Source organism: Pleurodeles waltl, chromosome 2_2, assembly GCF_031143425.1.
Source record: "Pleurodeles waltl isolate 20211129_DDA chromosome 2_2, aPleWal1.hap1.20221129, whole genome shotgun sequence".
Taxonomy (NCBI): Eukaryota; Metazoa; Chordata; class Amphibia; order Caudata; family Salamandridae; genus Pleurodeles; species Pleurodeles waltl.
Window position 1 is genome coordinate 1,069,628,044 of NC_090439.1, and position 27,030 is coordinate 1,069,655,073.

A 27,030-nucleotide genomic window follows, 5' to 3' on the forward strand; every position below is an offset into this window, starting at 1 on the left:
AGTCCTAAAGGCAAGACATATTTGCTTTGCCAATGCCTGTAAAGTCTCGGCACATAACAGCAGTCTGTGCAAGTCAGTTAATATTCCCATGCGAGAAAAAGAAAACAAGCATTTGCAATGCAATGGGTCTGCCATTTGCTTGAGTTTGAGCTATTGCCGATGTAAATTCATAACTGGACTTTTCTTGCCACATAAATTGGTCAACCATGCCACATTATGTGGCAGGAAAAGACCAAATTATTCCAGTGGCCATGCATATAACCAAAGCACTTCCATTTACCTTCTTCCTCTATCTGCAGCCAAAAATTAAAATGCTGCCATTTATCATCCTAATTTAAATCTGCCATGCTAATTCCAACAGACTACCACTTTCACCACCCCACCGTCAGAGTTGCTGGCTGGCTAACACAATTCCCAAAACAAGACAGCCACGGAGGAGTAACGAGAGAAATAAACTAGAAGGGGCACCCAAACATATCAAGAGTGTTCAAACAGTCATAGTATAATAAGGATGTTAAATTGGCCTGAATCATGGTCATAATTGCAAAAGGAGAGATTAATAAAACACATACAATTATCATATAAACCCAATAAAACCCTTTATCAGAAATAAACATTTGCCATTAGACTGTAATGCTCAGAACAGCCCATAGAGAACACCACAATGAAAATATCATTTGTAAGAAACATGGTCATGTCTCCATATAGTTAGCCCCTAGAGGACATAACCACATAAAAAGAAAATGACTAAACTTATTGCAGTGTAACCATATATTTAGCCCCTAGAGGGTGTACTGCGTTACACATTTTCAGGGCTAACAGGCCTACTGCAATGATATTACAAACAAGACCCTTAAAACACAAACTACTCTCAGCTGTAAAACAAAAGTTCCAGCCATGAGAGAATTAAAAAAGATACTGAATGGAGCAAGGGGTTATTTTGGGGTCCCCACTAACTTAGTGTGGGGACCCAGTGATGATCTAGACAGAAAGAGCAGGTCGTGGTGAACTTTTGCAGGCAGTCCCATTTTCCTAGGACCACTACAGGCTGAGTTATGAGTAAAACATGTTTGTAAAAAAATGCCCTGCAAAGCATTATGGGATGATGAGTGCAGCAAATATTGTAGTAAGTTGACTGTAATGCTCTGAACAGCCCATAGAGGACACCACAATACAAATATAATTTGTAAGAAACATGATCACGTAACCATATAATCAGTCCCTAAAGGGCATAACCACATGAAAATAGAATTGCACAAAGTGATGTAGTGGAACCATGTATTTAGCCCCTCGAAGATGTAGTACTTTACAGATTTTCAGGGTAACTGTAATACTAAGTCCCTTAGAACACAAACTACTCCAAGCGGTAAAACAAAAGTTCCAGCCATAAGAGAGCTTAAAAAGGGACTAAATGGTGGGAGGGGTTATTATTTTGGAGTCCTGCCTAACCTAGTGTGGGGACCCAGAGATGATGTAGACAGAAAGAGCATATTGTGTTCAATGTTTTGACGGTGGTCCCATTGTCCTGGGACCACCACAGGCTGAGTTATGGGCAAAAAAGTTTTGAAAAAGAATGCTTATGTAGAGACTTTTCCCAAGTGCAGAGAATATTGTTGTATCGACTCTCCCGCTGTGCCGGGAGAGCCGCTTTGCGGATTTCTGTGTTTTTTAGTAAAGCATTTATCAATTAGAAGTGTCTTTGGGAAAGCTATGGAGCGTGAAGGGGAGAGCCAAAAGAAATTACTCTGATTAGGTAACAGTGTGCACAATGTCACCAGCGCTCCAATACCGCCAGTGGAGTTTGGGCTATTGGCGCTGTGAGCACTGTGAGGGCCATGACTGCCATGAAGCAAGAAGGGGAGAGACAAAAGAAAAAAATATTTCACCCAAGCTAAAGTATATCAGCAATTGCGCAATTATCCATGTAACAGGGTCAGTCTGCAAGGCAGTCACAACCCCCCCCCCAAGGCAAGTAAAACATAGAGCAATTACCAATGACATCAAGGGATTTTTGAAAGGCAAGTCTAACAATTAGTGAAAGTGATGGGTTTGAGGTGGGCGTGGTTAAAAGCCCACAGAATACTTACAACAGGTCAAAGCCCTTGCCTGCTCAAGCTAAAATGTATGACACTTAGCAAAAAATCCTTTCACAAAAGAAAGCAATTGCACCCATGTCCACGTCTTGGTGAAATACACTTATAAGCAGATAACATCTGTTGTCACAATACAAGCAGATAACATCTATTGTCACAATGCAAGCAGATAACATCTATTGTCACAATACAAGCAGATAACATATTTTGTCACAATACAAGCAGATAACATCTGTTGTCACAATACAAGCAGATAACATCTGTTGTCACAATACAAGCAGATAACATCTGTTGTCACAATACAAGCAGATAACATCTGTTGTCACAATACCAGCAGATAACATCTGTTGTCACAATAAACATCCATCTCAAAGAAGAAAAGGGCTTCTTCGAAGTGTATGTTTCATAGCAAAACATAGCTACAAATGTCAAGAGGTACACCCAGAACAACAGACTAGGTCTATGCCCCAGCCGAAAGAAGAGGAAGTGAAGCAAGCACATGCTAACCAATTAGAAGACAGCAAATAAGAGCGACAATGAAGACAAGGAATGCTAAGCATGGGTAGGCTGCAAGCCCTTTGTTGTATACAATGTTGCTCGCAAGCAAGAACTAAAAAGGAACCTTATTCTAACATTAACCTGAATTTTAAATATTTGAATGTATTTTAATTTTAAATGTACACATTTTATTAATATCAAGGCTAAATGTAAATGTAATCAATCAAATCAAGATAGTAAGTAACATTATTTATTATATGACTTTCTCTAAACCTTACAAAACGATTTTGCAATACCTTTATACCCTTGGTGCTAGATTACATTTAATTTACAAGTAGTTTTCCTGATGCTTGGGTAAAAGTCAGCAAATGCCACGCAAAGTAAAGGTGTAATTCGAAACAATGGCCTGGAAGTTAATCTCTGACAAGTTAATGGGGTAAATTAGAAGAAGTCAGACAGCGGCTGCATACCACTCAAAGGAAGTCACCAACTCCACACTAACCAAAGAAAGTGACTACTGGACTTCCCATACAATCCAACAGCAACCATGCACTGTCACAAGCTTCTGTTATATTGGTCTAACAGCTTTGCATTTGGGTGGGAGTTGAAGGAAATCATAAAGCAAGGCCATGCTTACCATTGACTGTAATTTGCCCTGTGGTCCGAGGTACTCCAACCAGAGTGACCGGGTAGAGGCCAGACTCTGCAGGGAGAGAAAGAGCAGCTGGGAGAGACTCAAACTCCACTCCACTTGTCAGTAGACCCTGTGAGAAGATAGAGGTAGACAGTAAGCATATCAGTTATTCTGTACTTCTCATGTGACCAACAACTGTAGACAAAAAGAGCAAATAAAAAAAACTAACAGAACGTGATTCTGGTTTAAGAGTGAGCAACTAAGTCGGTGAGAGAATCAGGCTGCGGGTGGTCTGCGGGTGCCAAGAGGAGCAGGTGACTGATCAGGCCTGGGTGAGTCAGGGCAGTGCGTGGCTTGGTGGTGGGTAGCTGGAGGGGTGGACTGATGAGTAAGAGTCTATGTTGAGATCAGTATTTGTTTCCTGGAGCCGCCAGTGCTAGGTGCTGCGTAAGTTGGTTGGTTGGCAGGTGGGTGGCGGTAACATCCGGTGTGTTTTTTGACTGCGGAATGGGAACCTAGGTATGGAACACAGGGATGTGCAAGCTTGTTGGAGAACATGTGTGTGCTCTCTGCTGGTCTAAACACAATACACACAGAATAGAGCACTGTGTGGATATGGCCCAACAAAACACACAACACCCGAAGCGACAAAACTTTTCCATGCTGCACGGGGCTTCTTATGTGCAATCATCAGTCCTTTTTTCTTTTTTTTTTTTACTTTTCCGCTTGTAAAAGTTGACAGCGTGGCTTCGGGTAGGAGGTGCGGGCCCTTCAGTGACTGCAGCTGGTCCTGAATCTATTCAGGCTAGGTACTTCTATAGTGATATGGGATTCTAGAGGTTCCTGCTTGATGCTGGGTAGGGTATTGCTGCAGTGGGCCTTACAAGAGACGGGACCTATAAAGAGCCTGAGCTCACAATAGTTCAAGTTACATACATATACCAACATGACGCGGATAGGAAGATCATCTAAAAGAAGAAAGAACAGCCTCAGATCAGCCAGACAAAATCCACTTCACGCTCCTGTGAGATGCTGGATGCTGCCTGGCCTTCTATACAACACTTTGCCCCCCATCACGGCACATCTTCTGGCCTTTGGAAAGAGCTCAAATCTACCTTTTGTAGAACCTCCACCACTAAGCCCACAGTCCACAGAGGCAGCTAAGAGTGCAGCGCGGGATTATTAGCAAAGTCACTCATTCACAAGGTTTTGGAAGCAGGTGACAGCAAACCCCAAAGATTAGAAGACAATTGTCACTGAATGCTTTCTTCAGTTTTTTAAAGAGTCATTTCAACTCTTACGTCCTAATATGTGGCCTGGTAATAGTAACTGGACATGCAGCTCCTAAAGCTCTGGTTACACTCTGTACCTGATCAAATTATTTAAAAACTGGCTTAACAAATAAGGGTGCAAATGGAAGCATATATTTTGGAGCGAGGGGGATCAGAGAAATGTATGCCTCGAGGATGAAAGATAGTGATTGTCCCCTATGTATGGCAGAGGAAAGACGTACACGCCCTAATAATCAGCACAAATACCCACTAAAGCCCGTGGGTTTCCATCTCCTCCCCTGCTCGATGTAAGTATGTATGGCTGGTCACTGGCCCTGTGCAACATTATGGGGGTTATTCCAACTTTGGAGGAGGTGTTAATCCGTCCCAAAAGTGATGGAAAAGTGACGGATTTTCCACCAGCCGTATTACGAGTCCATTATATCCTATGGAACTCGTAATACAGCTGGTGGTATATCCGTCACTTTACCGTCACTTTTGGGATGGATTAACACCTCCTCCAAAGTTGGAATAACCCCCTATACGTACTCATTGCACATCTAGTGTATATTATGCTGTATGGCCCAATGTAGGCTCTTTAAGCATGTTTGCCCTTCTGGGCTATGGCAGCCACCTTATCTGACAATGGATATTTAACACAAAACGTACACCAGTTCCTGGTTTATGTCAACATCCCCTCTCTGAGAGCTGCCCCTCCTTTGAGCATACCCTCAGCAGAGAGAGACAAGGCCACTTGCAAAAGTTAGTAGGACTTCAGGGATACGAGTACGAAGTGTGAGAAATTAGAGCTGGTGGATCCCAGGGCAAGCAGAATATTGTGCCTCTGGTGTCCTGAGGCCCCAATAGTACAGACCCCCAAAACTAGGCACCAAGTACTGCTTTTGACACTTGACTCTGAGAACAGTGAGGGAAGGCGGCCCAGGGTTTTCTCAGGGGGGTTTCTAGGACTAAGGACTTAAAACTGTGCAACGCGAGAAAGAACTCGTCATAATCAGTGTGCAGCCACTGCTCTTAGGTTTAAAAAGAAAAAAAATCATTTAATAAAAAAATATTACGTACAAATCAACGAATATATACATAATTAGGTGAAAATGTATTTGGGAACACCATCTCTAAGGGGCCCTCATACCCTATAAAGGGAGGGGGCGAACAAACATAAATATATACTTGACCCCCTGCACTGCAAGGACCTATAACAGTGAGGGGTGCATTAATAACTAGTGAGGCCAACTGGCTTTATCACTGTGTGACTATATAAAGCAAAACATTTTAGCAAGGGATAAAACATCTCAATATGATTTCACATATATACACTGACTTAAATTTTGATTTGCACATATTTCTGCATCGATAATAGGTCGAAACAGTGAACATTTCGTTGCTAAACGATGACCCCCAGGACAATTTAAATTTTCCTGCAATGCCCCTGCTTTCCTGGTGTTCTGCACACCACATATGTAAACTCAGAATATAGATAGCCTTTGATGTGGCCACAGACTATTCATTTTATTTACATTTTATTTTCTTGTTTCCTTTTTAGGTCGAGCTCGCAAGCACTCTAGCCTGTTGTAATCTATCCCCACGCCCACCGCATCCCCATCACTATCACTCGTTCCTGGGCTTGCCTTTTAAAAATCCATTGTTATCATTGGTAAATGCTTTACGTACGTCCCTCCTTGAGGCAGTTTTGTTACCGCCTTGGCCATCAACCCTGTTACATGGATAACTGCACGTTTGCCGGTACGTTTGACTGCGAACAAACTTATTTTTCCTTTTGTGTCTCTCCTTCGCGCTCATGCTCATGGCGACTGTGGTGTTTGAATCTGCTTGCTTATGCCTACTGTTTTACTCTTCATTTTCAATTTATGTGGCAAGAAAAGTCCAGTTAGGAATTTACAACCCTAGTAGCTCTATATCGAGCAAATGAGCAAGCGGGTGCCTCTGCTCCACGTGGGACACCCCTGTAGTGCCACCAGAGAGCTTGCGGGTAGACCCACAGCCTGCAAATTCAGGCCTGCTCCCCACTCATTCGGTGCACTTCATTTTCCTCTGGCAGTTGAGCAAACGTCTTCCTCCTCTTCCCTCAGAGGTGAAAAAAAGTGTTGCTGTTGAGTGGCATACAGGCGCAGCGTGGCTCTTCTGGTATGGCAGAGGAGTGTCACGCCCCCCCAGCCCCCAACCCCCACCCACAGGAGCTGCAAAATGAAAAATAAAAACAATAATAAACTATGTTTATTATTGTTTTTATTTTGAAGGGTGGTGGGGGCCACGGGTGATGACAAGGATGGAGGCGGAGTCCACAGCACTCCCAGCCCCTCAGTGCGCATGTATGTTTGGCCAGCCGTCTTGAACCGGCCAAACACTCATGCGCACTGGGCTCTGTCCAACCTGGCACTGTGTTGCCGGGTTGGAGAGAGCAGGCGGAGGTTTCTACTCTGCTTCAGAGTGCCAAGTCAGGGTGCTCAGGCCAATCCTAATGCTGCTCTCATGCAAAAGCAGCATTTGGATTAGTCGCGGGGCAGGCTGGGAGTCTGTGCCTGCAGGAAGTGAAGAGGAAGCCAGAAGAGCGGCAAGGCGGTGGTAAGTTTCTTTTTTTTATTTCTTTATGTTGTTGTGCCCATGCCTCGCCGCTTTGCTCCTACAGGAGCCACCCCTGGTGGCTTAGTGCTGGAAAAGACACAACTGCGGGTCTCACAACCATGTAAGCCCCTCTCTCAGCAGTGCCCCTTGACAAGGCCTGGAGGCTTCCCAGGGGTCTTCTTGCTGCAGCACCTACCTCAAGAGGGGTGCATTCATGTTTGTCTTGGACAGTGGAATGTGACCATGCTCCGAGCCTGTTGGACGCCTAGGAGAATCCACGAGCAAAAGGGCCACTGTGGGAATCAGAAGATGCTGTCTCCAGGTGGCGAGTGGAAATGCTAATATCTCTGATTTCGTTGAGATTCCTGGTCACTAAAGTTTTGGTGGTTTTCATAGTACCTTTATGTAGACTGCCTTCTCTGCTGAAGAAGACAATTGGGGTCCTCCTCTCTTCCTAGTCAGCTCCTGGCTGAGGTCTTCATCCAACCGCACCTTGTGGCGCTCGAAGAGGTGTCACTACTTGCCTGTACTCGTCAGGTCCCAAGGCCTCCTAGCCACTTGCAGGGCACCTATGTCTCTTGCAGGAGTCTGGGGTACTGCATCAGAGGGCACCTGCAGCCACATGTAGCCCAAGCGGAGCTGCTTACTTCACAGTCCCCAGCACGTCCACCCTCTACTGTCCCCCACAGGAAGAGTAGAGGTTATGCCACTGGCTCTAGAGTCCAAAGTCGGTTCCTCCACTTCAGAAAGGGGTTAATAAACAAGTGGGTCCCACACTACTTCTTTTATAACTCCCTCATTTCTCAAAGTCTCTGCCTCTGTGCAAGGTGTAAAAGTGGAGGTTGAGAGATATTTATATGGTGGGATTCTGAACCCAATCTAGAAATGCAATATCACAGCTCGAGCCCTCACTGACATTTCCTGGGATCAGCCTACACTCTAGCCCATATCCTGTCCAGCATATTGTAACTTTTACAGGTGACAGAAGCAAGACACCCTGTAAGATCTCTCTCTGTGCCTATAACTGACACTGTGAAACTGGTGTCTTCTTTCCAAGACTTGGAAATGGAACAGATTTCTGCCTATTCCTTTTTGTCTCTGTGAGAAAGGCTTGCCGAGGCTTATCAGTGAATGTCAGCTAATCACACCTATGCAGTCCTCCCCACCGCCCCTTCTTCTGCAAGGTAAGGCTAATCCCTCCAAAATGGGTCTGTTATTCAGGCTAGGTTTTGAACTGACTGTTGTTCAGCAGAGTAATTAAATTCATCAGAGTAGATCAAAACCTGAATCTCATTAGGGTGGTGAAACAGATAGGACAAAATACATCAAGGAGCGTGCATATAGCCAAATCAACATTTCATGTGCACTCTGGACCCTTTTCTACATAGGTAAAGTTAAGACAATCACTTTTTAATTTGAGCCAATCTAAAACTGTATTTTGTACAATTTTCCAATAAAGTTTAAGTATAATTAAGCACAACCAACTTACGCTTTAGCCCAAGATAAAAGAGATGATTTTTTGGGATAGTCGACTAAATTACATGGTCTGCACAAGCCAGAATTACTTTATTCTAGGTCTTATATGCAGCAGAACTACCTTTGAGTAGATACCATGTTGAGTCAACAACAGTCGCTCAGCCTGCACATGGGTGCACACATATATTTGCATGTAACCAGAACAGGCCTTATATCCCCAGCTGTGTGGGCAGTGGTAGTTATAGCTTACAAATATTTTGCCTGAAACGTAAAGTAGGAAAGACCCCATTAGGAGGTCTCACTCACTGCAGAGATTCAACAACCAAGAGGTCCAAAGTAAAAACATTCAGCAAGTGTGTGTCGGGGTGGGGGGGAGGGGAGGCTTGGCTCAAGCATGTCAAAAACTAATTCTGGAAAGGAAGACTATACATGATGTTGCTGAAAGGTTAAACTGACTTTTGGACTTTTATTGCCACGACGACAGGTCTTTCCAGCTATCCTTGAAGTTGTAGGCATCACTCAGCAGTATCAAATGGAGACTGCATGCACAGTCTGCTGACCAGCATACTGGCCACTGGATCGAGGATAGAAAGCCGAGCCTCCAAAGCCTCCTTCCCTGTCCAGAGTAGCTTGGCTGCGCTATTGGATCAACACTCGGGCAAGGTGGTGTCCCACAGAGATTAGATGCTGTATAACATCATTGCAAGAAAATGGGTTATTTATTTAGGAAGGATTTGAGTCCTTTACAATAGGGCGACAACTGTCTTACTACTGGGGATCAAGCACCCCTTTGAAGCACTTCACTCTCTCAGGGTAGCTAAGCACAGATATTCAAGGTTGACTCAGGGGAGGTGCTCTGGACTAGCACTCCCAATCTGCAGGCATACAAAACCAACACTCAAATTATTGTCCAGTCACTGCTTTATCTTTTAAAAAGGGGAAATTACTTTTATTACATACATATTACTAACTACTGCACATTAAATTATGAATGTGTATTTCAAGTAGGTGGAAATATCTTTGTTGACACCCTCATATCACATTACACCCCTAATGGGTCCCGAACACCATTATCAGAAAACCACCAACCCATACGAGATGCAACATCACAATATAAGGGGGTGATATTTTACATAAGACAGGCCTACTATTTTTGTCAGGGGCCCCACAGTTCTAAAAATAACCTTGCTATACATTGTATCACATTAGAAGGGGTGACAGTATATCTACGGCAGCCTTACTGGCTTTGTTAAGGTGTCGCCACATTTATAGACTCAGCCAATGTCATGTCAGTAATCCCAATAATAATAATCCAAAGTATTCGTTATCATGATAAACATTCATTGTTCAACCTCAAAGTTAGCAATTAAGCACTTTAACTTCAAAGATGTGAGTCAGGGTCCTATTTCACTATCTACAGCCCACAACATGCAGCCATAGGAGCATAGGTCAGTGCCCACGCGGAAGAGGCTCTGGGAGAGCTTTAAAATAATGGAACACTTCTCCCAGGGGCATGCCCATAACCCTCCTGGGAGACTTAGGGCAGATGTTAGGTGTAATACAAGGGTGGCTGATTCACGCACCTCCTGCAGTGCTCCACAGCACTCTGACTGCATTGGTGAGGTCACCATAAGGAGGCTATGGACATTCTGGGCCCTCTTGCAGGGCATTAGGGGGTGCCCTGTCACGGTCCGTAACTATCAAATAAGGGGGAAGACATTCTTACTTTGCGGCCTTGTTCCACTATACTTTTCCTTTTTATATCTCTCGTTCTGGGTGCCCTGCCCATCGCGCATCCAGGTGCAGGCAGGTAAAGGAGGCAGTGTAGGGAGACCACTCCTGGCTGCCCAGCCGGCGCCCTGCCAGCATGCACATCTCTAGTATGGTGTGGGGAGATGGAGAAACTCCTCTGCTGCTCCAGCGGCTTGCTCTTCCGCCTGCAGAAGAAGCAGCAACTTTGGTGCTGGATGCGTGCCCCCCACTAAGGAATGGGTACGGGAGGTGGGGTGAAGGGGGCAGCAACGCACACAGCTAAATGGTCCCAGCCTCGGGGGATGGGGTTCCCAAGGCAGGAACAAAAAAAGACTAAAAAAAAAAAACTATTTGCGCCAGCCCCCCGAAGATGAGAGCCCTCAGAGGCAAAAATGTTTGGGAAGGAGGCCCCACAAAAGCCCCATAATGTGTGAATGTGAATTACTCAAGGAGGCTCAGGCTAGCTCCAGGATTAGAGTTAAGCAGGGAGACCTCCAACTGCGGATAGAAGAAACTTTAGCCATTACAGAGGCCAAGCGGTTAATTAGAAGGCTGCTGACATTACATTGGGAAGAAGCTAGTGTAATTTGTGGAAGCAACAACATTTTGTTTTTAAAGGTTGAATGTTGGTGCACTAGGGGACCTGCTCATTAGTTTAAATCATCCCTCCCAGCAAGGGTCCTCTGCATTAGATGGAACAGTTCTTGCAAAATGACTCAATTTCTTAAGAGGGATAGGAAGGGGTTCTTTGAATTTCAGGGGTCCACTGGCTCATGAGTCCAGGCACTCTGTGCAGACAGAGGAAGAGCTGGAAGGGTATCAAGGTCATGGTCAGAGCTTCAGGCTTAGTCAGAAGCTTGAGAAGACTGGAAACAAAGCAGCTCCAAATATCCACAAAGTTTCAGTTTGATCCCATTTTATATTGCTAGTTTATGGAAGCTGGCAGCTATCCCTTGTCAATCAGACAGCAAAGAATGCAGGAAAACTACTTTGGTAGGTAACTATTTTACAGCACCAATACAATCTTTCGAAAAGCAGGGAGGAAAAACAATTGGGAATGGACTCTCGCTTTTTGCTTTCTGTGGATAGAAACCATTTCTCTTTTTTAGAATCTCATTCGTACATTGTTATACTTGTGGTCTTCTCTGAGGAGAACAAAAAATAGATCCCGTGTAGTGGTTCTCACCAGTCACTGTCCACAATGTATCCGTGGGGTTCATGATCAGTGCATTCAATACAAATTATTTTACCATTCAAGATCATGTCGGAGGGAACAAAAGAGACCAAAAATATAATGAGGGTACCTAGATTTTACAAAGGTGGCTCAATAGCCATCTTCTCTACAGCACAACCACACCACACATCAAAAACTACTATCTGTGCCACCAACAATGACCCAGGACTATGGGAGTTACAGAAAGCTCCCTTTCCCATCCCTTGAACTGTAGATGGACTAATTTAAATTACTCAAACAGAGCTAACATTTCAAAAATATCCAGGAACCACAACATTGCAACTTTTGACACATAACCTATAGGTACCAACCCCGTGAACACTGATGAGGAATATGAGGTCAACTGCATCCCACAATTGTTAGATATTGATCTGGGAGAAGACCCTATATTTCTAGACTGATTTTTTATTAAATAATAGCTAATCATGGGAATACATACCAGGATTGAGAGTTCAAGGATGATTTTCAGAATAAAGGAGAAGAGTGGATTCTCAAAAGAGCACAAATAAAGGACCACGTGGTTTTCTCTTAATTTGACACCTTGAAACAGGGGAAAACTGGATGAAATAAAGAACTCATCTAACTCACTTAGATGGCATGCAGCCTGGCAAAATCACAGAATCAGGAATGGAACAAGACAAACTGCAATGTGAGGTTGTGGTATATGCAGCATCAGTCAAGAGATGGCTGCAGACTAAGGCTGACTATCAGAGATGCTCTCAGCTTAGGTAGAAGAATGTGTGGAATGAGCACATTACATTGTTGTTACTCGCATAGCCAACTAAAGTGGACTTTTAGCCACATAAAGTAGGCAAATTTGATCCAACCTACTGTGTTTTACTGTCACTATATGAGGATGACACTCACTCACTGTGGGTGTGTATACAGTGTGTCCTACAAGGGATTTGGACAATAAAGATTTTCTGTGATCACCTATGATTCATGCTATTGCATTATGATTCAGGATAATGCTAATGCTACTGTATTATCAATGTGAAATTCCTAACTCTAAAAGAGAAACACATTGAAGAAAATGTATCTCAGAAAGCAGAAGGCAAATAAATGCAGCTAAAAGGTGCAGCTAAAAGGTGCAAAATTAACCAAAATTTGAATGCTAATAACTGATTCAATCCAAAGCATAAGTGATTAAAGACTGTAATCACACATGCCACACCACAAAATAAATTATGGACAGTGTTGAAACTTTTAAAACACTCACTCCTAGCTAAAGATCTGGATTTAGTCCATTGTTATTTTGCTTGCCACGTCACCCCAGTCTGGACCCAGTCATTTACAAAACATTCTTGATCCTGTTCCCCATGGTAACACCCCAACCCGAACTGCCAAGTAATTTCCTCTCTACACTGGAAACAAGCATCCTGGGACCAGTTTTGGGGTATCACCCCTCATCAGCCAGGCGCACACTGCAACACCACAAAGTAAAATGATGGAAAGAGTGTTGAAACCTTTCAACCACTCACCCCCAGTCACAGATCTGGATTTCAAACACTCACCCACAGTCACAGATCTGGGTTTAGTCCGCCACTTCAGGCGCACATAGCAACATACGAAATAAAATGATGGCAAGAGTGTTGAAACTTTTCAAACACTCACCCCGGTCACAGACCTGGGTTTAATCCATCGTTATTTTTCCTCACCATGTCACCCAAGTGTGAAACCAGCCATATATAAATCAGTCTGGGCCCTGCTCCCCATGGGAACAGTCCAGCCCGAAATGCCAAGCCAGGTCCTCCTTGGACAGGAAACAAGCATCCTGGAACCGGTTTGGGGTATCACCGCTCAGGAGCCAGACTAGCTTGAATCCCGGGGCACAGAAAGCAAGGGACCCACGTTTGGGCATACCCTGGCCACTTAGGGCATACATAGCAACATCACAAAATAAAATGGTGGGCAGAGTGTTGAAACTTTTCAAAATCTCACCCCCAGTCACAGATCTGGGTTTAACCCATTGTTATTTTGCTTGCCATGTCACCCAGCTATAGACCCAGCCATATGCAAATTAGTCTTGACCCTTCTCCCCATGGAAACAGTCCAGCTCGAACTGGCAAGCCATGTCCTTCCTGGACCAGAAACAAGCATCCTGGGACCAGTTTCGGAGTATCACCCCACATCAGCCAGGCTTGAATCCAGTGGCGCAGCGAACAAGGGACCCAGGTCTAGGCATACCCTGGTCACATAGGGCGAACATAGCAACACCACAAAATAAATGATGGGCAGTGTTGAAACTTTTCAAACACTCAACCCTAACTACAGATCTGGATTTAATCCATTGTTATTTTGCTCGCCACGTCACCCCAGTTTGGACCCAGCTGTTTGCGAATCAGTCATGACTCTGTTCCCCATGGGAACAGTACAGCCTGATCTGCCAAGTAATTTCTTCCCTGGACTTGAAACAAGCATCCTGCAAACAGTTTCGGGCTATCATCCCTCATCAGCCAGGCTAGCTAGAATCCAGTGGTGCAGCGAGCAAGCTACCCACGTCTGGGCATACCGTGGCCACTTAGGGTGCACATAGCAACAGGATAAAATAAAATGATGGATGGAGTGATGAAACTTTTCAAATACTCACCCAAGTCACAGATCTGGGCTTAATTCACTGTTATTTTGCTTGCCACGTCACCACAGTTTGGACCCAGCCATATGCAAATTAGTCTTGACCCTGCTGCCCATGGGAACAGTCCAGGCCAAATTGCCAAGCCAGGTCCTCCCTGGACCGGAAACAAGCAACCTGGGCCCGGTTTCGGGGTATCACTCCTCATCAGCCAGGCTAGCTTGAATCCAGTGGTGCGGCGATCAAGGAACCCACATACGGGCATACCCTAGCCACTTAGGATGCACATAGTAACACCACAAAATAAAATGATGGATGGAGTATTGAAACTTTTCACTCACCCCCCCAGTCACAGATCTAGGTTTAATCCATTGTTATTGTGCTCGCCACGGCACCCTAGTTTGGACCCAGCCATATGCAAATCAGTCTTGACCTTGCACCCCATGGGAACAGTCCAGCCTCAACTGCCAAGCCAGGTTCTCCCTGGACGGGATACAAGCATCCTGCGACCGGCTAGGTCCTAACGGGGGTGGCATGGTGAGCAAAAAATCTATTGATTAAACCCAGATCTGTGTCTGGGGATGAATGTTTGATTGGTTCAGAATTCCGTCCATCATCTGTTCTTTTTGCTGAAATCACGTATGCCCTATGGTTAACTCCAACTACTGAAGTACTTTTCATGATACGTGGCTCAAGAGATGTAGACTTCTGATGGCAGGGGACTGGTCAGAGACCACTGGCCGCTTCTATACGGTACTATATTTTTGTCAATGTGGACTAGAATGAATTGGCAATCCAGTGATTAAAAAACACACATCTGTAGAAAACTGAGCAACATGTTCCAGGGAAGACATATCAAAACATTTGCACAACGTAAAAAAGAATTCCAAATCTTCTAAACTAACACCTTCAATACTATCAACTGAGACATTGGACATAACACTCAATGAACGCCCCTCGCATATTTTGAAGAACTAATCTGAAGGCACGAAAGGCCTCATCTCCAAAACAAATCACACTAAATAGGACTCAGAGCTGATGCCAAATATCCATACTAAACACCCAGGGAGACAAACCTGTCTTGGATAAAGAATGGCAAGATATCTGGCGCCATATACCTGGACAAATGAAAGTATCTCCTATGGACAATGGCCTACAAGATATGTATTGATGGTACTTGTATGATTCAACAGAATATATCCTTAAGCCCCCTTGCTATGATGGCGATGTGCCCAGCCACCTAGCAACTTCCTACATATTACATATGTGTAGCTATCTAAACTTTCTGGAAGGAGTTTCTGGGTCATGTTAAATGGACCCTAAGTTATGCAATCCCAGTTGACTCTAGTATCTTGATTTTGGGGCACCAACAAACAGCATTAGAGAGCATGACGTATGCAGATTGGATTTTATTGTGCCACATTTGCGGAGCAGCCAAACAACTTATTACGCTCCTTTGGAAAAAGAAAGAAGGAGTTGTTGCCTTACTGTGGTTCAATAGACTAACACACAATGGCAACAGAATAAATATCACACAAACTTATACTAACTGAAAAGAAAGTTGTATTCTGCTGATGGCCTCTTATTGATTATATGTTGTGTCTTGAATTCCTTTGCTTCACACCTAGATTGACACGTCAACAATTCGACTAAACCTGGAGACACCTATAGAAGGGATAGCTATTCACCAGCGGCGGTTTCTTTATAGGAGCATGGAGGTGTTGCCCCCGTTTGTTTTGCTGCCCACAGGCCCCCCATTAAATGTTTATTCAGTGTGCGGTACGGCCAGAGCAAAGTTTGCTTTACAGTTATAGGAGAGCAACTGAGGGCGGACCGACATGGGTGGGGGGAGAGACCTGCTTGAATGAGTGGCAGTGATATAGGTCAGCTGCCAGGTGGTTTGGGGGGAAGTGCGCATGTCGGGTTGGACAGGTCTCTTGGTCCAACCAGCTCGACATGCGTACTTGCACCCTCGCCTGCCTGCGCAAAGTAGAAGCCCGGGGGATTGCTGCTGCAGCCCTGAAGACGGTAGCAGCGCCCAAAAAAGCCAATCCTTGCGCTGTTCTCTAACTTAAACAGCAAGGAAGCAGTGTGAGGATTGGCTCAGGAGTCATGGGTGTGGGACAGGGACTATAGGGCTGAGCTGGTGGTCACAATGCAGTGTGCACGCGGCACGCCTGAAGGCAAAGTCATGAGAGGGACCGAGCAGTGAGAGGCCACCTTCAGCCAGCAGCCTGCTGGGGTAGATATCCACTAATTAAGTAAATGGTTTCATTGCGACTCACTGTATATAAATACAAACTACACTGTAGAAATCCTGTAAACGTGGCATGGATGGTCCCTTTTTGGATCTAGCATTTACCTGTGCTGGATAAATGACTGTTTCCTTGTATGTACTGGTGAGTGCACCACTATCCAGTGTTCTCAAGCATCACTATTGTGACTCTTGCGTTTGTTATATTTACGGATGTTTTCTACAAAGGAGGACTGCACGGCTTTCCAAAGAAGCTTTAGTGACCCTCTGCTGCTCGCTCTGCTTCACTGGACATCAGTTTGGTTTTGGGTGCATAGATGTGGAACTGACATATGCACTTTATTTATTGCCATAAGTGCTTGCCTCCAAATGCCCCATTATTCATGAAACATGACCCTAAGTTGGGTCAGGAGACAATAAACACTATTACCGCAGCGCTTTCACGCTTCTGAGTACTTGGGGGCAATGTAATAAAAAACCTCTTCTGCAAATACAGAGCTGACAGCGAGACTGTTCAATTGCAGAGGTTTTATTACAGAATCAAAATCCAATGGCAGCTCATGTCTCATCCGTCGTGATCTGTTCCAAAATAGCAGCCGAGCATCCGGCTAGCCTTGTAGACAATGATGAATGTATGAATCACAAAGATTCTGTTGTGAGAGGAGAACTTCATAGCAAGTTTCAAAGTTCGGACAGTACTTTTTTGGGTCGGGCGTGTCTTCATGTCAGCACATTAGCAACAGTGACACTGTAGGTGTTGTGCCCAATTAGAACTTGCATAGTGCACTGCCTTCTTCGCAATGTCAATGAATGCCTTCTGTGGTGTTTCGTGTGTACATTGTTCGGAATAATAGCTTTCGTGGTCCGCCTCTTCCCCATTTTTGTATTGGGCATTGGTGTTTGGGTGCAGGAATCAGTAAAGTGTGGTTTTTTGTGTTTTGTTTCTAAGTGTGTATTTGCAAACTTACTTTTGCCTATTATTTTGGTTACTAGACCTCAGGGTTTGCTTTTCCGATTGATGTAATAATGCAAATATATTTTTCATCGGAGGACTTAGTGGCTCATTGTGTGCAGGCAGACAAACTTTGGGTGTGTTGGAAACTCACGGAGACGCCACCATTTCTTGGGGGCTCTTTTGTCATGATTAGATTACACAAACATGAAAAGGAGCTCACTGCGGCCTGGAGGTGCATTCATTTCCTATTGTGTCGCCTGCGGTTACCCGTTTGTAAAAAGGTGACCTCAGATTATGGAAACAATGAAAATGCCATCATTTCAAGAAGGGGTGCTGTGAGCAGATGAGGAGGTGCCACAAATTTAGACTTTTGAGCAGTCTTGGGGCCTTTTGATTACCTCATTGCACTAACATGTCTTGAAACTCATGGAGACCTTGAAGTGCCACCATTTCTCGAGGGGTTCTTTCTTGCTACCAGATTTCACAAACAGCAGAAAAAGCTCGTGACCCAAGGTGCTTCCACCTCCTGAGTAATGGGGGAAGCCTTCTCTCCCTCACTACACAAACACACCATGAAAGGCATGGAGACCTTGACGTGCCTCCATTTCCTGGGCGATATGGAGGACTCTTGCTCCCACATTACACAAGCATGGCATAAGGTTGATGGGAATCAGGAGGGGGATCCATTCCCTGAGTTATATGGGGGACCACTGCACCCACAACTCTCTCTCCTTCTCCCCGCCCTTTCTCTTCCCCCTCTCGTTCTGTCTCTGTCTTACATGCACACACACACACACACACACACACACACAGACCTTTAACTACAATTTCACTATTGCTTTATTAACCTTCTAGCTCCTTCAAATTGAAAATGCAAACTTTGCCCACTCTTTTTTCAAAATTTTCCCAGGAGGAAGAGCCCAACCACCCTTATGATGCTTAGGCTCGCTCGATATGCCCACTTGCCACACAGCACTCATCCCAAACATTTACGCCCCACCACTTTCAAATGTTACCAGCCACCACTTCTGTTCCCCTCTATTAATACCCAACCCCCCCTTTGGAAAGGACAGTAATGCAGAGGCCCTGCAGAGGGCTCAACTCCCCCCCTTCCTTGCTCATTCACCTGCACTGGGGGGAAAGATATTTTACCTAGATAAACTACCTAGCCCACAATTCGGGGGTGGTTTCTCTATGAGGCTGTAAGAGCATTGACACTTTGTATTTGTAGACCTCTGCCCTGTATTAAATGTAAATATATGTTGGGTTTAGTTGGCCATGCAGCAGCAGTGCTTTTGATTCGGTGTTATGAGGGCCTTATCTTCCTGACTTAGGGCTGGCAGAGGTGGGACTTTGCAGGATCATGTGGAGCACTCCCTTTCAAGTGAAGTGTGCATGTCAGGTTGGAAGATATCTTTCATCGTCATGCCTGACATGCACACTTGAGGGGCCTACCTCAATTAGTGAGCTGGTGGATCACAGCTGCAGCACACCCAGTCTCTTAAGGAGCGTTGTGTAGGCCTGCTCCAGCCAATCCTGAAACTGCTCTTGTGCTGTTTCCAATATAAACAACAAGGACGCAGCTTCTGGATTGGCTCAGGATGTGCAGGTAGGCAGGCCTCTATTCTGCAGTGAACATGAGGCAGCACAGGGGTGGGAAGCTCAGGTTAGAATCACTGAATATGGCCAATCACAGTTTAGCTTTATGAACGAAGCCAAGCAGTGATTGGCCATTTCTATCGACGTAGCCCTCATCCTCCAGCTCCTGTGATGGATTATTGGCTGGATGTTGTCCCGTTGAACCGAATGCACTGCCTGCACTCGTCATGGTGGAAAATAATAAGAGGTAAAACAGAATCACAATTTCAGAGTTTTTGAGCAGCGAATAATATCACCCCTCATCATAGGCTGGCAGCACCACCTTCAGCACGCCCCTTACCTCAAAGGGCTCGCAAACTGTGACAAGTTTGCATCCAATAAAAAAAGCACTAAATACGAAAAGTATATATAAGTACAAAAATCTTTTTAAAAAAATTCTTTTCTTCCGCCCATTCTCTCGAAATCTGGGGACACTGCGGTTTTCTCTTTGTACATAATATGCTTCTGGTGCTGCTGAGAACCCAATCGATCCTATGATAAAAAGAAGTAGCACGGCTCGGTCATGTGTTTGGTCTCGTGGAAAGTTAGCTAGAGGGGTTGCGTTGTTGCATGATGTACAAGCCGTGCCCATGTTGTATGATCAACAACATCCGCCTTGCGCTCTTCAGCTCATGCGCCGTGCTTCTGCGGCGCATGCCTTGAGCTCCCCCATAGTTTATATTTTTATATTACATTTTACACAGATAACATAATGAAAGCGTTGATCACGTATGCACTTAAAGACAGATATGCTGTCTTCCCTACTCAATGGCACTTTTAGTGAGAGTGCACACAACAGATTTTTGACCTGTCATACTTCCGCGTCTCCGGTTCTGTAGTTCAGGCACATTCTATCCAGTGCTCCTCCATGCACTATGAAGACATCACAAATAAACTGCTTATCTGGTGGTGAAGGATGCGACCAGGAAGTTGCGCTGTCTGTTGCCATTCCATTTTCATTAAAATAAGACTCCTTGACTTCAGCAGAGGATAGATAATACAAGCCATCTACCCTTTACATCTGGGCACCATAAACAAAACAAAAAAGTCAAGCCTGTACATTACTTCAGCCACAGGCAGCGGCCCAGACATTGTGACCTGTGATTGTGAAAGAGTGGGAATGCTATTCTTAACACTTTCACCACCTGTCCATGAATTATTTTTATTGTTTATTCTTTTATTTTTATATTTCTCCTAATTTTTGTCTTTGTCTTCTGTAATCTAATTTCCTATTTAATCATGTTGCACGGACTGAAAGACTGACACACAAATGTCAAACACTAGTTTAACTCACTGAGGGGGTTATTCTAACTTTGGAGGAGGTGTTAATCCATCCCAAAAGTGACGGAAAAGTGACGGATTTACCACCAGCCGTATTACGAGTCCATTATATCCTATGGAACTCGTAATACGGCTGGTGGTATATCCGTCACTTTACCGTCACTTTTGGGACGGATTAACACTCCTCCAAAGTTAGAATAACCCCCATAGTCATCTTTGCTGGCATCTGAGCTCCCAAAAAACTTGCTGCAGTGATGTAACCAGTCTGAGACAATTTGCTGATGAACAGCTACATCTTGTCTCTTTTTAGGGTTGAGAGCGCAAAGCGCTCTGTCCCTGTTGTAATCTCTCTGTGAGCCTTTAACCATGCCCATGTCACACCCATCAGTTTGGTTGCTTTGTGGGCTTGCCTTTTAAAATTTGCTTGAATTCATTAGTGAAAGGCATGCATACGTCATGCCTTTTCCGGTGTTTAGCCCTCCTTGAGCGCACCGGCCAACTACTGAAAACATACGAGGCTCCATGTTTTCCGTATGGTTTATGGACTACCTTTTCTCTTTATTTCATAGGCAGCGCGATCTTGCTGAGCAGTAGTCGAGCGCTTTGCATGACATCGACCCAGTTAGATGGATGTTTACACTTTTGCCGGTTACATGGATAATTGCACTTTTGCCAATACGTTCGCGAGCAAACTTCTGTTTCCTTTTGTGTGTCTGCTTTGCACTCATTGCGGCCGTCGGTTCGCATATGTGAAATTGTTTTACTTTTCATTTTCAGTTAATGTGGCAAGAAAAGTACGGTTAGCGGTTTACAACGCTAATAGCTCTAACCCGAGCAAACGCGAGGCCCACTGCATTGTAAATGCTTGTTTTAGGGCTGTGTTCATTTGTTTTAATCTCTTCAGGAAAACATGGAATTTTACAGAGGGAGACTTACGAACCAGGTCTGCGTTTCATAGTGACAGGAGCTTCACTGGGGTACAAGAGTTGTAAATGAAAACACTTTCCTAACTCAGCTTGCTTCCTCAGAGCTGGTGGATTTGTAATAGTGGGTAGAATAAAGGGTGTTACAGCTGCCCCGATGTAGATTGTCCTGCTGATAATACCCTTTCACTTGGGTCAGGGCTATGTGCAACACACAGTCAGAGGGGAATTTTAACTATGTAACAAAAAGTCACACAAGTTTACCTCATACTTGACCAAGGATAATAAGGAAACTTTGATGGTGCTATTGGCAGAGGTGTGCCCAAGGAGGAAATAATGTTCTCCTCCAAAGCAACATGTTTGAATGTCTTGCAAGCTAATCACTTGCAATCTACTTGTCTTCCAACAAGTCCCTTACATGCTAAGATGCACTAGGCCTGACTGATTCATTTGCCAACCATGTGAGGCTCGGATTAGACAAAGACATAATGAATGCAGGTATGATATCGAGAAGTTTTTAATCTGTTTAAATATGTCAAGACTACATGTTCACAACTGCTAGGTAAACGTTTTTACTTTCTCAACTTTTCATGGAAATGCACCATTTGCTGCTTCTTTTTTTTTTCAAAATGTTCTTTCGGGAAATCCCCCTAAACAACGCCCCATTTTGTCTGTGGGGCTCGCTCACTTCCAGCCTGGCTCATCCCCAACTTTTAGGCCCCACCACTTTCAAACCTCACCAGTCGCCACTGCTACCATTCACCACCTACTGGCTCCCCAAACTCTTACACTGCGACCCGAGTTCTTCTCCAGGTTGGTATTCTCCCTTCCTTCCCCCCTCTTTCCTCTGTTGATTTACATATGGGGTTGGGATGTAGGTCATTACTAACTTACTGGTGGGTCTTTTTCTTTTTGACTGCAATGAGACTTTTGGAGGCCTGGTCTCTACACCAAGGTGCTTATGACAACGATGGTGTTTTCAGTTCTTTTTATTTCTCCATTACTATTGTGCTGCCTCTGTATATAAGTGTGTGAAAAGTGCAATTTTATTCAGATTGAAAATTCTCAACAAAAAGATTTGAAAAAAAAACCCCGCATCTATCAGATTTGCTAACTTGGAATTTTTTGATGCAGATTACTCCCAATATAGACTCTCTGTGCAGTTACAGAGACCGCAGTGAACATGAACAAAAAGCCCAGCATGTTTCCATACACAGCGGAAGGCTCCTGGGGCATCTTGTTAGCCAGTGCAGTGAACCCCAAACTGCAGCTATGCAGACTACAATGTTCATGTAACTTGCAGTGAGTAATTCTGGAGTCCAGCAACTTCCATGCTGCTCTTTCTGCTCAGCGAGAAGATGCCATTTCACCAGGGGGCTCTGAACAGCTCCCAGAACCAAATGTTACCAGCAGCTTTAAATAAAGCACCCTGCTTTTATTTGTTCCCGTAATGTCTTTTTTTTGCAGAATGTTTATTTTCACTGCTAAATCTTCCCGGGCTTTGGGCTGAATTTCATGCCAGTGTACAGGAGGGAAAGTAATTATTTGGAATGCAGCATCTCTAGTTAATTTTGTCAAACCAACACATTTCTGCGCCATTACTTATTAATTAATTGTAATGTCGGCTGTCAGTCAGCCGCAGTCAGGGATGCAGCAAGCACAGCAGACTCGCGGCTAATGGACCCTGTGGCTTCTACGCTGACAGGACGGGGCTGAGCGCCCCTTTCATTCAACTGTGATTTTCAAATGTTCTTCTGGAACGGGGACTTGGCGCGAGTACAAGATGGAGACGGTCCCGGACGACTCCTGAGGCAGGAGTTAGAAACACTATCCTGGGGCTGTTCAGTAAATGAGCGTCCTCGCGGGAGAACGTGTCTGACGTGAACTCAAAACACCGCATTGCATTACAATCTGCAGAGCAGCCTCGCGGACGGAGGAGGTCACTGAATAAAATGGGAAGGGCGCTTGGGGTTGGGACAAGAGTGCGGCGATTGTGCCCGTCTGTGGCAGCAAAACCAAAATAAGCATTTGCAATGCAAGGGGTCTCGCGTTTGCTCCAGTTAGAGCTATTAGCGTTGTAAATTTCTAACTGGAACTTTCTTGCCACACAAACTTAAATTAAAAAGTAAAACAGTTGACATAAGCGAGCCGGTTCAAAGCGCCGCTGAGCGCGAAGGTTAGAGAGAAAAAAAAAGAAGCTCCCTCACAGTCAAAGGGGCATTTACTGTTCAAGAATTTGGGGCGCTCCCAGCAAAACATTATGTTACCGTTGGCGCAGTCTGGCCTTTTCTTGTAATTTTTGCTTCACTGATTGGTGGTGACCTAAGGTTGCTACCTTCACTTGGCTTATGGAAGCACCAGCCCTACCTAATGGAGTAGGAAAAAGGCCTCAAGGCGCTATTCAACCATCTCTGAGTGGTAGACGAAGTCTATGAGCAAGAACAGAGAATAATGAGAGAGTCAAGAAAGGGAGAGAGTATGCCATACCAACACATGGAACTCACCAAGGAAGGGAACACATGTGTAGATCTCGCAAAATTGGAACTCAACTTGAAACTTCATTCTAACCTCATTTTGTCTCTGAAGCCACTCAAGACCTAGCTCCTTGACTATCTCAGTTGCTTAGTGTTTCGTGCCAAGCCTGCCGTCTTACATTTCAAGTACAAAAACGGGCCGTCTTTTATTTCACCTCCAATGTCTTGTGTTTTACCAATGACCCTAAAAAATACACTATCAAAGCACTCCTGTTACGTATCAGGTTAGTATGTCTGTTGTGTTCTTCTTTGCTTCCGCAAGCAAACGTGTAAAGAAGCTTTGGCCAGTAGGTTGAGGAATTATGCTCTCCCTAGAACCGCAAAAAACAGAGGAAAAAAATTAAAGCGGCGTTTAGATGAGGCGTTGAACAGGCGTGAGTGGCGGGAGGGACCTGTGCCACTGAGAACACTAGACACAATTCCCCCCTTTAGTCCACTTACTCAACACAAATCCTTTGTTTCTAAGGCTTCTAGAATGGCCTCATCGTGATGGTTTGAAAATGCTTGTTTCTTTATAGACTGTGAATGTCATCTTTGCCCTGGACACATAATCCCTCCTCCTCCATATAAACCTTGTTGCCAGACCTCTCTGTAGCATCAGACCCTTGGTGGCAGGTATGGAGCACCTCACCTCGCCAACCTCCTGAATAAAGGCAGGTACATTCACAGGAGGGCCTAGCAAGTGTTTTTCCACCTAATTACTTACTTTGTATTGCACGGTTTGTACCTGAGATCCAACCATGTGTGCATAATACTCCAGCTGACGGCTCTCTGCAGAGAGGCTGGTTACAAGCTCGTCGCTCCCCTCATAAAAGCTTTTCCAGCACAGTTTTCTAGGAATCAATTTGTGTAGGTTCACTGGTGTGCCTTTGCTGAGCGTGAGCAACTGGAAGGTATTTCATAACCTGCCTGTCACTAGCTCCCTTTGTTTTCACGAACACTTTCGAAGCATCGTTTTCCAAGCATCAGTCTAAGCTTAAAGAGCCCTGGTAATTTTCAAAACAGTTTCCATGGAATACCTTAAATCACTGCATTCCGCGTTGAAAGAAATTCAAAAGGGACATGCATTTCTGGAGATCTAGGGTGTTGTTCTCACTACTGAGATCATAAATACTAAGGTCTCTTCTGATGTGCCCGAGTCCAGATTTGTCACTGCTAGAACCTTTTCACAAAGGAAAGGCCAACACTGAATACTTTGCATCTCAACTCAGTCTGACCTATGTCCTAACGAGGACAGAGCTTCCAAGATGGAACATGCCTTCTGTCCTCCGCCAGCGATTGGCTGCTACTACTGACAGCAATCACTGGCCGCCTGGTCACTCGAACTTCATAACAAGTAGGACCAGTTCGCTGTGGAGGAGTAAGGCGGCTGAAACTTGCAAGACAGCCTGTGAGAAATGACCTTTTTTGTGTTGTGCCCTTCTTTTCCCTGTTTACTCTCTCTGATTTTGCTGGCTTTAAGATTCTGTGAGCTTTATCACTACTAACAAGCATTGGCATAGCCAAAGGTCTCGCCTTTGAGACATTATAAGTGTTTAGCCTAAGCTATAGACTTTGCCAATGTCTTTAATCTATGTTGTAGAGTAGTGTGGCTGCAAAGTCTGAGGTTGCACAATATAGCTGTGGGTGCCTGCACAAGTGTCATACACAGGGGATACTTAAGGGAGTACCACAGATGGATCCCTTGATTGCAAGCCATTTATGTTCTTTGTTGCTGATTTTGAAATTCTAAAACAAGGTTAATAAAAAAAAATGTTACTAACAATTGACTGAAACAGGTAAACAAGGTGGCGGTTAAAATTGTTTATGATTGAGCTCCAGGCAGCTTATGAAGCTTCACATGGCATTCAGTGTTTGTTACAGAGACAAAGTAAAGGCATGTGTGACAGCAAATGCAGTTATGGGTTACTGGTATGTTTTATATGCGAAACATACAAGCTGACTCTGGTTGGTACCCCTTATAAGCATTCCAATAGTAAGGTATGTATGTGCCATAGGAAAGGCTACTAGCCAATAGGAAGGAATTTACATTTCATACTTACAGAACAGCTAGGTCTGGATATATTAGAAGAACATACATGCAATAAAAAGAGAATGTGCCAAGGGTGATCTAACTTCTTTTGCTAACCTGTCGCTCTTGTAGTGGATGAGAGGGTCATCGAGTCTCACAGATAACAGGTAGGTTCACTGCACTGTGCAACTGATGTGCTTCTGTGATGCTTCCAGGCAATTGGAAAAAGTTTGTGATTTTCTCCAACTCCGAAGTTTATGATGGAGCTGTTTGTTGACTAACAGGGCACTATAATATATAACTCATATAAATTAATTAAATGTCAAAAGAAAAGCATGAGGCTCAGTGTGCTTTATACGAGTTCAGAATATAATGAGGGTTCCCCATTTAGTCTCAATAAAGAAATTGTGTGGAGGCAGTGTGAAATAGTTCATTGAAAAGTTTTGCTTAACCTATGCTGCCCTGTACAGATCACGTGTTCAGTTATGTCAAAATTAATTCTTTATAAATGCGTAGGATCTTTTTTAAATCCCACAGCTGGAGAAAAGACTGCTGTTTCAGTAAACCACCGGAAGTACCATGTATTTGCTAAAGATGAAGAAACTAAACAGAATGTTAAAGTTCACAGGCCCTGCCAGCTCACCCTGTGCTGATATTTTCCCTGGCATTCTTAGAGCTTCAATCATGGGCTTATAAAGGAAATGCAACCACAAGTCCCCAAATGCAAAAGAAAAACAACCGCCTAGATCTACTCCCACTTCACTTGGACCAAAAGAGACTGCCGTTTTGCAAAATTAGAAATGCGTCGGAGATGCTTTAAAAGAGAGGTAGTGGTTCCGGTTAATAACGTAGTCTCTTTCAAGACAGAAACTTGTAGAGGCAGGATATCCGAGCACCAACACTAACGAAACAAACCAGCAGAGCGCGCAAGGCTCGAACATGAGTCACTTACCCGCTAAAGTCCTAAAAGAAAGCGACATGGCTCAAGCAAGGAAAGCACCAGGCCCTAAGAAATATTAAACGAGTTAAAAAGCTAGAGACAGGTGTTGTCAGAAAGAAAGGGCCCTAGAACGAAGAGAAACTTGCTTAAACCGAATTCGGTCTTTATGAATGTAAAAGGCATGGCACAAAGCTGAGGCTAGCCTTACCGTAACTCGCCATGTTGTGCCAACACCGAGAGATCCATTCTGGATATGAAAGTGAAAGCTTAATGACATCATAGTGCATTCTGGGATTAGTAGTCCTTGACCGCGCCATGGAAGTGACTGGAGTCAATTAACTGAAGAAATTATTTGTGACAAAA

The 27,030-nt window shown here is 44.3% G+C and overlaps 1 protein-coding gene across 1 annotated transcript in view; it reads right to left on the bottom strand.

The window, feature by feature from the left end:
• TRAPPC9 (trafficking protein particle complex subunit 9) overlaps window positions 1–27,030 on the bottom strand; it is a 2,294,541-nt gene that overhangs the window by 1,867,743 nt on the left and 399,768 nt on the right. The window contains exon 13 of the mRNA XM_069220801.1: window positions 3,229–3,355. Coding sequence (XP_069076902.1) covers window positions 3,229–3,355 — 127 coding nt within the window. The remainder of the gene's footprint in view (window positions 1–3,228; window positions 3,356–27,030) is intronic.